The 14745-nt window shown below is 34.0% G+C and overlaps 2 protein-coding genes across 10 annotated transcripts in view; one reads left to right on the top strand and one right to left on the bottom strand.

The window, feature by feature from the left end:
• LOC111508426 (uncharacterized) overlaps positions 1-949 on the top strand; it is a 36566-nt gene extending 35617 nt beyond the window's left edge. For all 5 annotated transcript variants that reach the window (XM_023163912.2, XM_023163915.2, XM_074173822.1 and 2 more), the window contains one exon: positions 94-949. In XM_023163912.2, the coding sequence (XP_023019680.2) occupies positions 94-309 (216 nt within the window). In that variant the 3' untranslated portion in view covers positions 310-949. The remainder of the gene's footprint in view (positions 1-93) is intronic.
• qua (villin like protein quail) overlaps positions 1-14745 on the bottom strand; it is a 94410-nt gene that overhangs the window by 56607 nt on the left and 23058 nt on the right. For 2 of the 5 annotated variants that reach the window (XM_023163910.2, XM_023163906.2), the window contains exons 2-3: positions 6855-6950; positions 1888-2001 (exon numbers count right to left, since the gene is read on the bottom strand). In XM_023163910.2, the coding sequence (XP_023019678.2) occupies positions 1888-2001; positions 6855-6950 (210 nt within the window). Of the gene's footprint in view, positions 1-1887; positions 2002-4660; positions 5476-6854; positions 6951-10924; positions 11114-14745 lie in introns of those variants that run through there. The other 3 variants (XM_074173818.1, XM_074173819.1, XM_074173820.1) reach the window with 3 other exon arrangements.

Here is a 14745-nt window from a genome sequence, read left to right as displayed (position 1 = left end):
CTGAGAATTGTAATAATCTTTGAAATACCCTTTCCTATATCTTCAACTTTATAAAATTACTTTTCAATTTGTTACACATCTTTTTTTTTGCAGGACTTGGGTATGGCCTGTAATCCTGTGATGTGTCCTAAGTGTAAAACATTACTTTTATCAGCTTATAATTTTGTTGAAACATGCACAAATAATGAAAATGTGATATATTTGTATAAATCAAAATATGCCTCAGATGGAAAAAAGGTTTTCTGTGAGGATGTGGTCAAAAGTTTACCTGCTTTGTTGAATGAAGATGATTCCCCCAATAAAAATTGAAAATGATGGAATTGGAAAGCGATATAACAGAAAGTCGAGAGCAAATATTGAGTAATACTATACAGGACTGTACAGAGATTGAACCTACTTGTCCTAGTCCTGTAAAGCAAGAAAATATTGAAAACGTTGAAAAGTATTCAAGCCCTTCTACGGAATCACTGGCAATAGTAGAAGAAAAAATTATCGCTGAAGACTTTTCAGATGATTTCATTGATATTTCTGTTAGTGAACACATTTCTTCTGTGTTGAAAATGAGGTCGTTACAAAAGAAACAATCTTCACCTGATAATTGTGGGACAATCAAAGTTGATAAGCCTCCGAAAAATTCAACCAAAACTCACTTTTGTGATAAAAGTTTTCAAGTGACAAATATTTCAGCACCAAGCTATAATATAGTAGAACCGACGAAAAAAAGTGATTATGATATTGATTTAACTTGAGATAGATTATTCATATAAACCTTTGAGTTAGTTCACTTGCAGGTTCCAAGTGAAACAGAATTTTTGTAGAACCATTCTAATATGGCTTACTTTAAAATGTTTTTTACTTTTCTGACTTGTTCTCATTTCACTGTGACTATCTGTGATACATAACAGAAATATACTTATGTATTTTAATTAAAAAAGATGTTGAAATTTGATTGAAATTGTGTTTTTCTTTGTTCCCAGATCACAAATATTTTGATTGCATTTTTCATAAGTTCTCCCTTAACAATGTTTTAGGTTATTTATGCCCTTCGTAACCTAGTATAAGTTACAGGAAAATGCTTTTAGAATTTCTACATCTCCATCATTATACAGAAATGTGGAAAACTTTCAAAAAATAAAAAAAGTAAATAACTGCAATATATACTCATTACAAATATATGTAGATCACACATAGAAATTTTTTTCAGATCAACCTGTAGTGCCCAACTTGTACAACAACTTTCAATATCAGTTTGCACCCCAAATATTCTTTATGGAATTGAAACTGTTTTTATTCACATGAGTAGAAAGCCAAAAAGGATATTTTTAAAATGTCCTTGATGTTTCAGGTTACTTTTGGTGTTAAATCTAGTAGCTGGTAGATGGCGCAATCCATTTTGAAAAGGGTTATATGAAATCATGAATGTAACAATGACTTCATGATTCATGAAAAGTTCGGCAAAAAAGGTTTCAATGTTTTTAACTATGGATATTAGACTATTCCTTAGCCAGTTTGTTACTGATTTCTGGAAGAGCCACTGTGAGATATGGTGTTTCCAATTGAAAAATTAAGCAAATTTTTTATGTGCTCGCCTTGAATAGTCTAATTTGGGCTTTGAACATTTTGCTTTCAAATGTGACATTAAACAAGTTAGTTGAAAACAATGAAAACAAATCCTTGCATCGATTTGTACCACATTTATTTTCTTCAAGAAAACTGGTACCTGGGTTTTCTTCGAGTTGAATTCTACCTGGGTCTTCTCATGAACAACCTAATTTAGAATCATCAAAAATTTGTTCAACATATGTCTGTCGTAAAAACTCATGAAATTATCATTTGAAAAACAATTTCAGGTAGCCAATTCAATAAAAAAAAATCCTTGGAACTTACTACGGTATCAGTGCCACATACTTGTCCATTTTGCGAAGCTGCATATACTACATATGAGTCACTGTCGTAAAATGTTCCATATTGATCTCTTGGGACAGCCACAATATTCATATTCTGAAAGAGAAAACTCGAATTTCAGTAAATTCAGTTATCATATGTACAAAATAATTATTCTAAGGGTAATTACTTAATACGTATATCAACTTTGGGCAGATACAGGATCTCATTTAACTAAATGGAAAAACTCTAGGCGATGTTATTAAAAATTAATGTTCTTTGAAGGAAACATTTTTTTACATGAAATATAGATTCACCTTGATGTGAAGTGAGGGTTGTAAACTGGTTTTTGCATTTATAAAGTGAAGCAAATCCCGATTACCAGAAAAGGATAAGAAAGTAATTATTTTTATCAAATGAGTTTATGATCAAAGACATAAATACTGATATTATGCAATGGGAACTAACAAATTATAAAGGATTGAAAATTCACTCATATGTAGATGATGATGAAGTCTCACTTGAAAAATTCATTAATTGAAAAAATAGTCATACAGTCAATCAAATATACTTTGTCTGAATTCATTTCATTGACAAATTCTTAAAATTTTTCTTACAGGTATAAAGATATATAAAAAACATACAATTATATTGAACAAATACATATATGAACACGAGAATAAGAAATACACAGAGAAATATTCAACTAGAAACACCAAGACGATAAGTGGAGGTGTGAATTTATTGAACACTGAAAGAGGTTTGCGTGAATCCAGGTTTGCACATATATCGGACTGCCCTTTTTTCTAGCACGAAAATCATTTGAAAGCAAACTCCCCAGAAAGCAATTCCACATCTAATATGGGGATCTATGAGAGCAAAATAAGCTGTTCTCGAATGGGATTCGTCTATTTCTGTAGAGATGACTATCAGTGCATAGCAACCTGAGGCAAGCTTCTTGCTTCAGTTTATTGTTTGATTTTCAAACTTCAATTTATAATCAATATTCAATCCCAGACATTTATTATTATGCACCCTTTCTATGATTTCGTTGCCAAGGCAGTGGAAAGTAAATATACTGATTTTATCAATATCAAAAGATAACTTTTTGCAGTCGCACTACTATTTGATTTCGTTGATGTCTTCGGAGGTAACCTCATGAAGAGTAGGAATGTCCTTGTGCTATAATAAGGTGGTGTCATTGTGTCATCGGCAGAGAAGTTGATCGTGGCCGTTATATCTATAAAAACTAAATCATTTAAAAAGATGTAAAACAAAATTAACTACCTGTTTGCGGCCTGATGAATATGAATGAAACCAGTGAAGGGTGTTGTCTCTGAAGAAACTTATTCAGAAGGATCTCATGATTAACACAGTCGAATGCTATCGATAGGCCACGGAAAATAGCAATGACTTAATCTTTAGCATTATATTCAGAATATATAGTTTCTAATATAGAGAACAAAGCATCACCTCACCCTTATTTGCTTGGAATCTGAATTGGCGAGAAGTAAGGATGTTATAATCATTACATAAGGAAAATATTCTGATTTTGACTAGTGGTAGCAAGGGTAGGAATATGTGCTGTAGGCCTGTAGTTGGAAGGAACAACATAAGGCCTTCCTCATAAAGCGGGGTTATGACAGAAGTCTTCAGAAACGATGGCAACTCACCAGATTCAAAAGATTGATTTATGAGTTGTGATAAGACAACTAACATTGATTAAGGTAGATTTTAACAGAAATATCGTCTATACCCTTGCTATGCTTGTTTTTGATTTTTTTAATAACTGCTAATAATTCCTCGTGGTTTGTTTCATAAAGTGAGAAGCTTTCTGATGTCAACATTAGAAGAAAACAGATTTACAGTTGATGATATATTCTCAGTGAGTTTGTCCGTTATGGTACAGTATAAATTATTTATCGAATTGAGGTCCAAGCAAAATCAGTTTCCTCAGATATCGTTGATAATGAACCAGCTTTACTTCGATTTATTTCTTGTCCTTTCCAGTTTTTGTTTGTAGTAGATAGACTTAGCATGCATAGTACTTCTGTAAATTGACTTTTATTCATTAAAGTAATTATTAAATGAAGTTTGGGTAGGATCTACGAATTTTTTAATGAAATTTACTGATCTTAGTAATATCATTTGTCAACCAAGATTTTTTTTTATTTTTTTTGTAGAGGGAATGATTTTTTTAAATTTTCTAATAACCTATTGTAGAACGCCTCGAGGGGGTGATAATTATCTAAGAAGCAAACACAGTTTGCTCACAACGTTCATACAACCCTTCATTGTTCTGTTTGCTGAATAAATCATCCTTTTTTTTACATTTACTGGCAGTTTATGTTTATGTGGTCCAAATTTCTGCAAATATAGTTTATTGATGAAGACGAGTATTGAGAGGTATGAGAGTGACAGTTTACATGCATGCTTATATTGAAATATGTGAGGAGGTTGGTAATAATAAGGTACTTGTACAAAGGGAATCTTCAAACTGATATTAAGATCGCCATCATGTGGAAAGTAATGGCTTTGGATAAGAAAAAAGTCCCTGAGTTATTGAAGAGGTTTGAATTATGTCTTGAATAGAAATTATATATACGCAAAGTGTTATTGCAGTCAAGTAAGTGCCTATTTAGGCTTCAAAAACTGCAAAATTATCATTCTAAGTGTATTCATTCCATCCATTCTGCATGTTGGATCGATATGGTTCAGTGATTATTATTGAGTTAGTATGACTTACTTTATCTAGAAAAAACTTTTAGATTTTTACCAGTTCACTGGGCCATACGATTATATCACATTTATCAAAATTTGTAGAATTGTTAATGGCGTTATTGATTGAAACTACATCATTTGCTTCAGGCTTGATGAGTGATTGAATTACATGTATGCCTTTGCCTGACTCCTGCAAAGTTTCTTCCATAGTGTCCTGCTATTAAAATATTTATCTTGCCATTCTTGTTGATCTGATTACGGACAGTAGACTGCACTTTGTTTTGGTATGACATTCTAATGGTTAGAATATTCGTTTCATGTCCATTTTGATTGAAGGTTCCTGATTTCAGTTCATTATTCAGCTGTTTTTGGATCGAAATTCTCATTTCTCAGTTCCTTGAATTCATTGGTATGTATTTAATTTTCCTGGGGAAGTGTTTCAATTAAAATTAACATATTATTTTTGGTAATAATAATTTCTTATAGTTCATCTCGAAGTGTGGCCATCTGTCCTGATAGTTTTCATCATTTTTAGTGAAGCTCTTTGTTTTTAGTTCTAACTCTTAAATTATTTTATATCTGCAATCAAAGTTTCACTTTGAAAGTCCATGGATCCTCTTTTCATTCTACTAATGTAATTTTCCTCATCTTTGTTATCGGTCTTCAGTCTTTTCAAATCTTAAGGTCGTTCACCCTTTTTTCATTTCCGTTTCTGATTTCTCAATTAGTTCGTCTCTTTCATATGAATCTTCAGGTTATGCAACATTTCTTCCATTTTTGCCGCAACCCCTTCTTCGGTTTTCTTCTTCATACACTCTTTAGAGCACAATTTTTCGAACATCAATTGCAAGATGTTTTTTCCTATCAATACAACTGAAGCATTGTATGCAACAGACGTTTTGGCAATCTTTATTGCAGCATTTAAAACTTTACGCCATTTTGGGTTGGTCCATATCCCCTCAATTCAGGTTTCGTCAATCACCTAGTGTGAAACCCAGTTCGTCCAGTCCTCTAGGTACCTTAGGGAGCGTCAATTAATCACGTGAGGGGGGAAGGGGGTGTAGCAAAAATCACAAAATATCGCAAGGGGGAAGGGGGTGTAGTAAGATATCAAGTGAATTTATTTTTTCGTGAAACGCGCGATTTCTAAATCGAAAAGCGTCGAGTAATGTGACTTTTGACTCCCCGTTGCCAGGCAACGAACGAAGTCGCCGCGTACCACGACGACCGTCCGGCTCAACTTGCCAGTTATATTCTGTTATTTCAGCGCGGAATACATGTTTACACCGTTTTTCATTGAAACAATGTCTAAACTAGGTGTCTGTATAAAAGACGTATTTGCACAGTAGGTCTAAGAAATGAAAAATTTTAAGATTCTTTGTAGGTACTAAAAAATACATCTGATTTCGGGTGTGGGAGGGGGTTAGTTCAAACCTCACCACGTATCACCAAGAGGGGGAGGGTTAATAAATGCTAAAAAATCACGTGATTAATGGACGGCGCCTTACATGAAAAGGAAAAAAATTGTCCGTTTCTCTACCCAATGTAATTAGTTTTTCACAGTTGTGCACTACAGTTTGATAAGCATTAAATCAAAACATCATCCAAACAATGTGGACAACTATAACCATAGTAAAAAATAAACCAGTAAGTCCACTCCCACTACTTTAATTCATAAATTCACAAAGTTCTCGGTGACCTCGAAATGAAGTGTGGAGCCAATTTCGTTCTTTTATCATAGGCGTGCGCTCATATAAAAACGAAATTCAAGGATATTATAGAAGATTTTGTGGTAAGTTACTTATAACAACTACAACTGAAAACAATAATAACAATAGCGAATAAACTAAAAACAATATCAATTATAAACTAATCCGATGCCGTGGTACCGTCGAATCCTTGGAAACTACATCACTGAATGCGTTGGATGAGAAACTCATCCTAAGAGCGATTGAAGGTCCCCGGCAACTCTGGCGGATCACGTGGTAAAAGAGAGCCTACTGGTTGTAATATTCTACTGTGTCATAACTTTGTGTACCTACTTGTAATTTTTTTTTGATAATTGGTTTCAACGTAGAAATTTTTAACTGATTAAGAGATACTCTAAACACTGCCTGGTGTTCCAAATGTACACTGACAATAAATAATACTTGGAGTTCATTGATATAGGCAATTAATAACATTATGAAATACTTTTCCCTGAAAATATCACCTAAACTCAATTTCCCTTTGTTTAGGCCCAAACATACCTCTACTTTCCAAATCATAAATGCTGTTGAATTTCTATTGATTTTTCTGAAGGCCACATCGATGGTCGGGTTGACGCCGTTGATAGCAATTTCATCCTGGAACAAAACAGCAAAGTGTATAATAACATGCTTTTCTTTGTAATATGGTTCGGATAATGCAATACTGGATTCGTAAAAACTTGATGATATGACTAAAGTTCATGATGCTAACTTTGTTGATAAAACGCGCGCCGAGAGTCAGTACTTTTATTCGTTTGGGAAAAATGTTTTCAATAGAAGTATAAAAATTGATACGAATAGGTATAGTTTATTATAATTTACAAACAAGTGTTAGATATATATATATATATATATATATATATATATATATATATATATAAGGAAACACCCCCCTAAAATTTGAAGTTGTAAACCGATTTTAATAATTTTTTTTTTAAATGTCAAGCACTAAAAGATCTACCTTGGGACAAAATTTGAAATGTTTATTAAAGTTTCAGGGCATACTACGATATTTTTTCTTAGTCGAAAATCGGGATTTTTTATTAGCGATTTTTTTATTGAAAAAATCACTACGCCACTGGATTCATAGTGCCTCTAAACAGGTGTGACTAAAATTTCATGAAAAAATATTCATTATTAACAAAGTTAATTCGAAATTCGAAAACTCACCGAGCTAACAGTTACAAAAAACACCCTATATCAACAGATATAGCCATGAGAATATTTTTTTATGATTTCAACAATAAAGTGCCGCCAAATGAAAAAAAAAAACAAATAGCGTAAATATTTTTAATGAAAATAACGGAATTACATTCAAGTTTTCACTCAAATTAACTAAAACTAAGACCTAATATTTCAATTTAATTCTTAGCTGCCATGGAAATGATATTACAGTTTGACACACTTGTGAAAGATTTGAGTGTACTATTGTCAACAATATTCAAAAGATTTAAGTGTACTATTGTCAACAATATTCACCTTACAGTTCTTCGAATTATTTTGTGTCATGGCTGCAAGATTGAGCGTAAGAGAGAAAATTGAAATTGTACGCCTTTCGGGAGATGACGTTAGAAGTGCTAGAGAGGTTTGTAGAGTATTTAATGAGATATCCAGATCGTCCTCGTATTAGCTGCGGTATGGTAAATAAAATAAATAAAATATTCAATGAAACTGGTGCAGTATCAAAAATTATGTTAAAAAGTAATCCTGTACAAAGACGAAACAGGAATGACAGGAATGATCAAATCATTTTAGATTATTTCGGAAATAATCCTAATGCCAGTATAAGGAATGCCACTTTAGATTTGAATATTCCACGAGAAACTATTCGGAGATGTCTCAAGGCGAAGAATATTAAACCTTTCAAGCCAAAATTTTTACACCCACTTCAAGAAGGCGACGAAGCAAGACTCCTGGAATATTGTTTATGGGCTCATGGGGAATATTTAAACAATATAAATTTACTAAAAAATATTTTATATACCGACGAAGCCACTTTCACTACAAATGGAGTAGTGTCATCACAGAATTGTCGCTATTGGGCAGCGGATAATCCTAAATGGGTAATAAACTGTAAAAGCCAGTATTCCAAAAAATCAACGTCTGGTGTGTGATATTGAACGAACGAATTATTGGTCCTTTCTTTTTTGAGGAAAACATTAATGCGCAGAGGTTTCTAGAATTTTTAAACACAGAGTTTTGGGATGCTATTCACGAGCTGCCAATCAATGAACGATCAAATTTAATTGTCCCTTTAGATGGGTGTTCAGTTCATTATGCCAGAGCTGTGAGGCAATGGCTTAACGAACATTTTCCAAACCGATGGATAGGCCGTGGTAGCCCGTTTATAGAGTGGCCACCCAGATCTCAAGACCTCACAGTTTTGGACTTTTTTCTCTGGGAACTTCTCAAACAAAAGGTTTACAAAACCTCTCAAGAGATAGAAATGAACTTTGTGCAAGAATTCGACAGGTATGTGCAGATATTAGCCCTCAAGAACTAAGGAACATAATCAGAAACATTCGTAAGCGCTACGACACATGTATCGAAATACGTGGTGGATTAGTAGAGGCTACTAGAATATGAGTTAGAATTAATTGTTGCACTGAATCGAAACATTTCAATAATTATTAGTTATTGGTAACGTTTATTAAATTTTTTTACTTCATTGTTGGTTGAATTGTGTGAATGTAATTCCGTTATTCCGTTATTAAAAATATTTATGTTATTTGTTTTTTTTTCATCTGGCGGCACTTTATTGTTGAAATTATAACAAAAATTATATATTGTGACTGTTAGCTGTGTGAGTTTTCGAATTTTTGAGTTGTCATAACTTTGTTAATAATGAATATTTCTTCATGAAATTTTGGTCACAGCTATTTAGAGGCACTCTGAACCCAGTGGCGTAGTGATTTTTTTCAATAAAAAAATCGCTAATAAAAAATCCCGATTTTCGACTAAGAAAAAATATCGTAGTATGCCCTGAAACTTTAATAAACATTTCAAATTTTGTCCCAAGGTGGACCTTTTAGTACTTGACATTTAAAAAAAAAATATTGAAATCGATTCACAACTTCAAATTTTAGGGGAGTGTTTCCATTAAAAATGGGTCACACTGTATATGAAATGAAATATAGTTGTAATTATTTTTAACATCAATATTTTACATTAAACAATTTTGATTTTGTGAATGTACGAGAATATTTATTGCTTTTCTCAAGCCAAACTTTCAATCTACAAGGAGATATCGCGATAACGGATCTTACACCAAGAGGACAGTACTTAACATTGCTAATAGTATCTTTGTAGATCATGAAGCAATAAATTCAATAAAAATATTTTTCGCAAATGAGCGAGTGTTCTTGTTACAAACAGATGATCATTTATTGGGGTGTTAATATCCAGAATAGTTTAATCGATTATTGACTACAAACAGTTCACCGGAGAAACAAAATGTAGGTTTAAAATTTTATATAATTGGTAGCAAATTGTGTTAACAAATCAAGTGTGGTGCTGAAGTTATTTTATTGTTTTTTTTTCTGATTGATTTGGCATTACTTGATGAAGATCCATTGTAATTTCATAAACTACACCTCACGATTTGATCTCCACAAACTTTATTTGAAAAATATACCACGACATGTTTCGCTAACACAGTAGCTTTATCAACTGTGATTTGAAAGTGTTGCCATTTTATACCCAACATGGCGGATTAGTTTTTTCATGCTTCCCCATGATATTATTTTCAAATGAAAGGGTTGACAGAAAAGTATGCAAAAAATAACATTACGTCACTCTAAATCCAAGTTGAGAATTATTGTCACAAAACGAATTGCTCTAATTTGTATTATTGAGAAGTTTTAAAATGTCTGTGGGTGCTGAGCCGTTTTCGAAATGCTACTTTGAAATGGTCATGCTCTTGGGGGATGACGAAGGGCAGATTTTTGTCAGCCCATCTCACAAATATGTGGGACCTTTCTATTATAACCATTTCGCTACAGACGTACAGTTTAGTTATTTTGTTAGTTAAAAAGGAACTAGCCTCAAAATTAGACTACGAGAATTTTATCAACGATTTTGCACAGTGAAAAGTGAAAAAAGTGAACTTCCAACCGTGACCATCAAAGCCACTGCTTACAAGTGTTATCTTTCCCTCCTTTAATACGTAAATTCGTCGATGTTTTTGACAGAGTTGGCTGAAGACCACTAAGTTGATTAAGTTCAGTTCGGTCATAATCAAATTGTCAATAGTAGGTACTTGCATAAAGTACTTCGTACATTAACTTCAGTGCGGTCATAATCAAATTGTCAATAGTAGGTACCTGCAGAAGGTACTTTGTACATTATTTTATAACGATAATACGGCTCAACGTTCAGTCTTAGGAGCGTGTTAAACAGTGTGGTTTGGGGAATGGACACAGCTGAGTAATCAATCAAAAAGGGACACTAAAGGGAGCGGAACCTTTGATCTAAGGATGCCAATTTCAGTAACCTCCGCCATTTTGTGAAAACGAGACATGGTGGGGCCAGGTCGGTTTCAGATAAACAAATAGAGTGAAAATATATCCTACCTCCGACACGAACTTCTCACAGTACTTTATCTGTAACACAGAACAGTAAATTATCCTTCCTCTGTGGTTAGAATCTCCAAAACTAGTTTCTCTGTATCGTTTATCTGCAATGGGATTGTACTCTCTTCTGTGGTATGGTATACATAACGAATCCTCGTAATGTATACCATACATGAATCGACCATGTGCGTGGCAGCAAATATGTATACGTTATTTTATGAATTGAGTAATAAATATCCATTCAACAAAGGGGGATTCATTTATGCAAGGTCCGATTTTTAAAATTTTTTTTGAAATGGTTACTGAATAATTAAAATGCAAGATGCACAACTCCGTCCCTGTCACCATATGAAAAAAAAAAAAAACAAAAAAAAGACACTATTCAGACTTTTGTTTGTGCTGTTTGACTAGAAGGGTGTTCGTCCTAGAGATAGAGAATATAGAACAAAATTTACAACTATTTATGTTTTGAATTTTGCTTTTAACAGTGATAATTTCGGAGATATGTATGCACTTGAAAAAAAAATGCACTAAGCGGAAATTTGCGAAACTGCTTACTTTAGGACGCTTCACTTCAGTGAAGATAAACATTATAGGAAATATAATTACCTGAAAAACGCATCTACTTTTTATTTACCAAAAATAAATAAAAAACTTAGAATATTGCCTTTTTTGCTATTGTGGCGGTAGGGGAGAGTGGGTTACAGCGAGACAGCGTACACAGTGAGACACCTCCTGAACAGTTTGAGATTTTTGAGGTTTGACAACACAGACAGTTAATAATTATATACCCAGTTACTTCGTCTTACTCCTGTTAGTTCATGTTCAGTCATTATTGTGAGGTGATCAACTGGTATTTTTTTTCATTGTTGGACTAAGAAGACCTTCTGATGTGTCAGAAAATCTTTCTGAAAATTTATTGTGTAAGTATCTTTAAAGCTAATTTTTCAAACCAAAAGTATTTATAGTTTAAAGGTGATTTATATTGTGTTTAAATATTTGGTAGCCATTTTAGTTTTTACCTGCAAATGTACACACTCAGACAATACAAGGAAGTACACAGTGAGACATGTCTCATTGTGTACCATAGGGTGATAGGACGCCTCACACGTTTTAATTTTTTTAGTTTTCTTCGAAAATGAGAAGGCCAAAAGATACGCAACGAAAAATTGGGAAAACGTCATCAGAGCAAATGGCTGCAGCTATTAATTTAGTTATTGAACAAAAAATGTCTATTCGAGAGGCAGCAAAAGAAACAAATATTGCATTTCAAACGCTACATAGGTACGTTAAGAAGTCAAAAATAGATCCAGAGGGTAATATAAGAACCACCCTACATTATGATGTTCGGAAAATATTTACTCTACACAACAAGAACAAGACCTTGCTGAATAAGTTAAAAACACCTGATGGTTGGAAAAAGTATAAGAGTGTGGGTAAAGACTGGCTAAGGGGATTTTTTTACATCGTAACAACAACTTGAGCATTAGAACACCTGAAGCTTGTAGTCTATTGAGATTAACCTCATTTAATAAACACAATATTCACATGTTTTTGATAATTTGAAAAAAGTCTTCGAAAGGCTACCACAGATATCAGATGGTTCTCGAATATACAAATATACCTAAAAAAGTTGTTGCCAAGAAAGGAGTTAAACAATTAAATAAATGTACTAGTGCTGAACGAGGGTAACTAATAACTGCTGTTGTTTTTATTTCAGGCGTAGGTACGTTTATTCCTCCTGTGCTCGTATTCCCAAGAAAAAATTTTAAACAACACATGCTCTCAGGAGCTCCAGCAGGTACACTTGGACTTGCTAGTCCATCTGGATGGATGACAACAGAGTTGTTTCCTGAAGTTTCAAATCACTTTATAAAATATACCAGCAGCAGCAAAGAAAATCCAACCTTGGTTATATGCGATAACCACGAATCGCACATAAGCATAACAGCGTTAAATATAGCCAAGGAGAATGGAGTAACACTTCTCACTATACCTCCCCACACTAGTCATAAGACCCAACCATTAGATGTGTCTATTTACGGCCCTCTAAAAGCGTACTATAATGAAGCTGTCGTGTAGAATTACGTATTTCTCACATAATTGACACAAATAACCCAAAATTTACGAAAAGTATCCGTTTGTAGACAACAGTCGAAGAACTCCTTTCGCTACAACAAATTCGAGACCAGTAGCACCAAGCTGAATCTGGCTATAACTCCTCCAACCACCATGCACCTCCTGAATTGAATGTCCTGAAAACAGTCGGTGAACTCCTTCCGCTACAACAAATTCGAGGTCAGTAGCACCAAGCTCAATCTGGCTAAAACTCCTCCAACCACCGTGCACCCCTAAATTGAATGTCCTGAGATAGAAGTTTTCCCATATGGTTGATGTGTGCAGAACCTAGAATCTTATTCCTTCAGATCCGCCCACTTCCGAGCGGTCCTCAGTCTGCTGCTTGACACTTCAGCGAGATTAATTTCAAACCTCTTCTGGTTGGAAGGCAGCCTCTGGTGCTTTTTTTTCACTTCAGTAACAGTATACACTGTTTGTGTATACTGTTACTGGAATTTTATCCCAACACCAAACCGTTACTTTAACATCTCGACACTTGTTTTGATCACCAACTGATCGTCTTCATCATCTTCAGTTTAATCTTTCTTTCGAAGATGATCACTTGGTGATCGAAACACTTGTTAAGGTGTTAAAATAACGGTTTGGTGTTGAGATTAAACTCCAGTAACATGTATTACTACACCAAAGGTTCCAAATAATGCATCATAAGTATACTTCACATGACTATATGTGAGTAGTGTATGCTTGGTGGCCCCCTGTACCTAGTTGGTGATGAGCGTATGTGTCTCGGACTAATTTTTTGTGTGTAATGAAGCGGATTGTGTGTGTGCCTGTATGTTTTTATACTCAAAGGAGTTGCCGGACAACGATTCTGGTATCTGGTAATTACCTCCGACCACTGACAACACATTTATACGCCCTGAGGACATGACCACTAGAATGATTGAAGAGCTCAAGGAATTGGAGCCCATCATGTTTACTTTACACAGACGCAACTTTCCTAAACTTGCTGAAGACCATCAAGAATATGATAATAGGACTTAGATCAATGAAGACGATGCCGATCTAGATGTTTGATTCGAGTTGCTATTCTATGAAATTGAAGGCCCCTACTTCTTTACTCATCGCCTAAGAAACGATTGAAGCATATATAAATTTGTTTCCTTTCACTTCTTAGCTTAATTGCTACATCTTTTTATATTACTATCCCTAAGCAGATTGAGAATCGCTCGGAAGTGAGCGAGCCAAATTTGGAAAGCAATTTGTGAATATTCGCAATATAATGTACCACCACAAAAGCAATATTCTGAGTTTATTTATTTCTTCTAAATAAAATATATACATGTGTTTTTCAAGTAATTACATTCTCTATAATTTGTACACACAATTTGGTAAGACTAGGTCCAAAGTGGGTGACTCCATTTGACCCTCCGTTGCAACCCGCGAGGTTTTATTGTGGTTTCGGTGGAACAAATCAAAGTCAACAAGGGCAATTTTCAACAGTATATTTGAAAGATAGACATTTTAACCACACGAGTAAGTAGTTAGTTTTTGAAAAATAGGTTTCTGAAAAGATTATTCAATTCAAACACACTGGTTATATGAACGTATCTGGTTACCCATGAATTCAGACTTCAACTTATGAGAGTTATGCGGCATATTCCCAAATGATGGTGAGCATTAGATCAAACAAATTTGAAGTACTAGCCAGAAATCTGTTCAGTTATTTTTGTTCACAGATT

The sequence above is a fragment of the Leptinotarsa decemlineata genome, unplaced genomic scaffold (genome assembly GCF_025532065.1).
Source record: "Leptinotarsa decemlineata unplaced genomic scaffold, Ldec_3_MD MMD2_tig00000505_RagTag_RagTag, whole genome shotgun sequence".
In the NCBI taxonomy this organism is placed as follows: Eukaryota; Metazoa; Arthropoda; class Insecta; order Coleoptera; family Chrysomelidae; genus Leptinotarsa; species Leptinotarsa decemlineata.
Note: the sequence above shows the minus strand (reverse complement) of the source record. Positions and strands in the feature narration are given on the sequence as shown.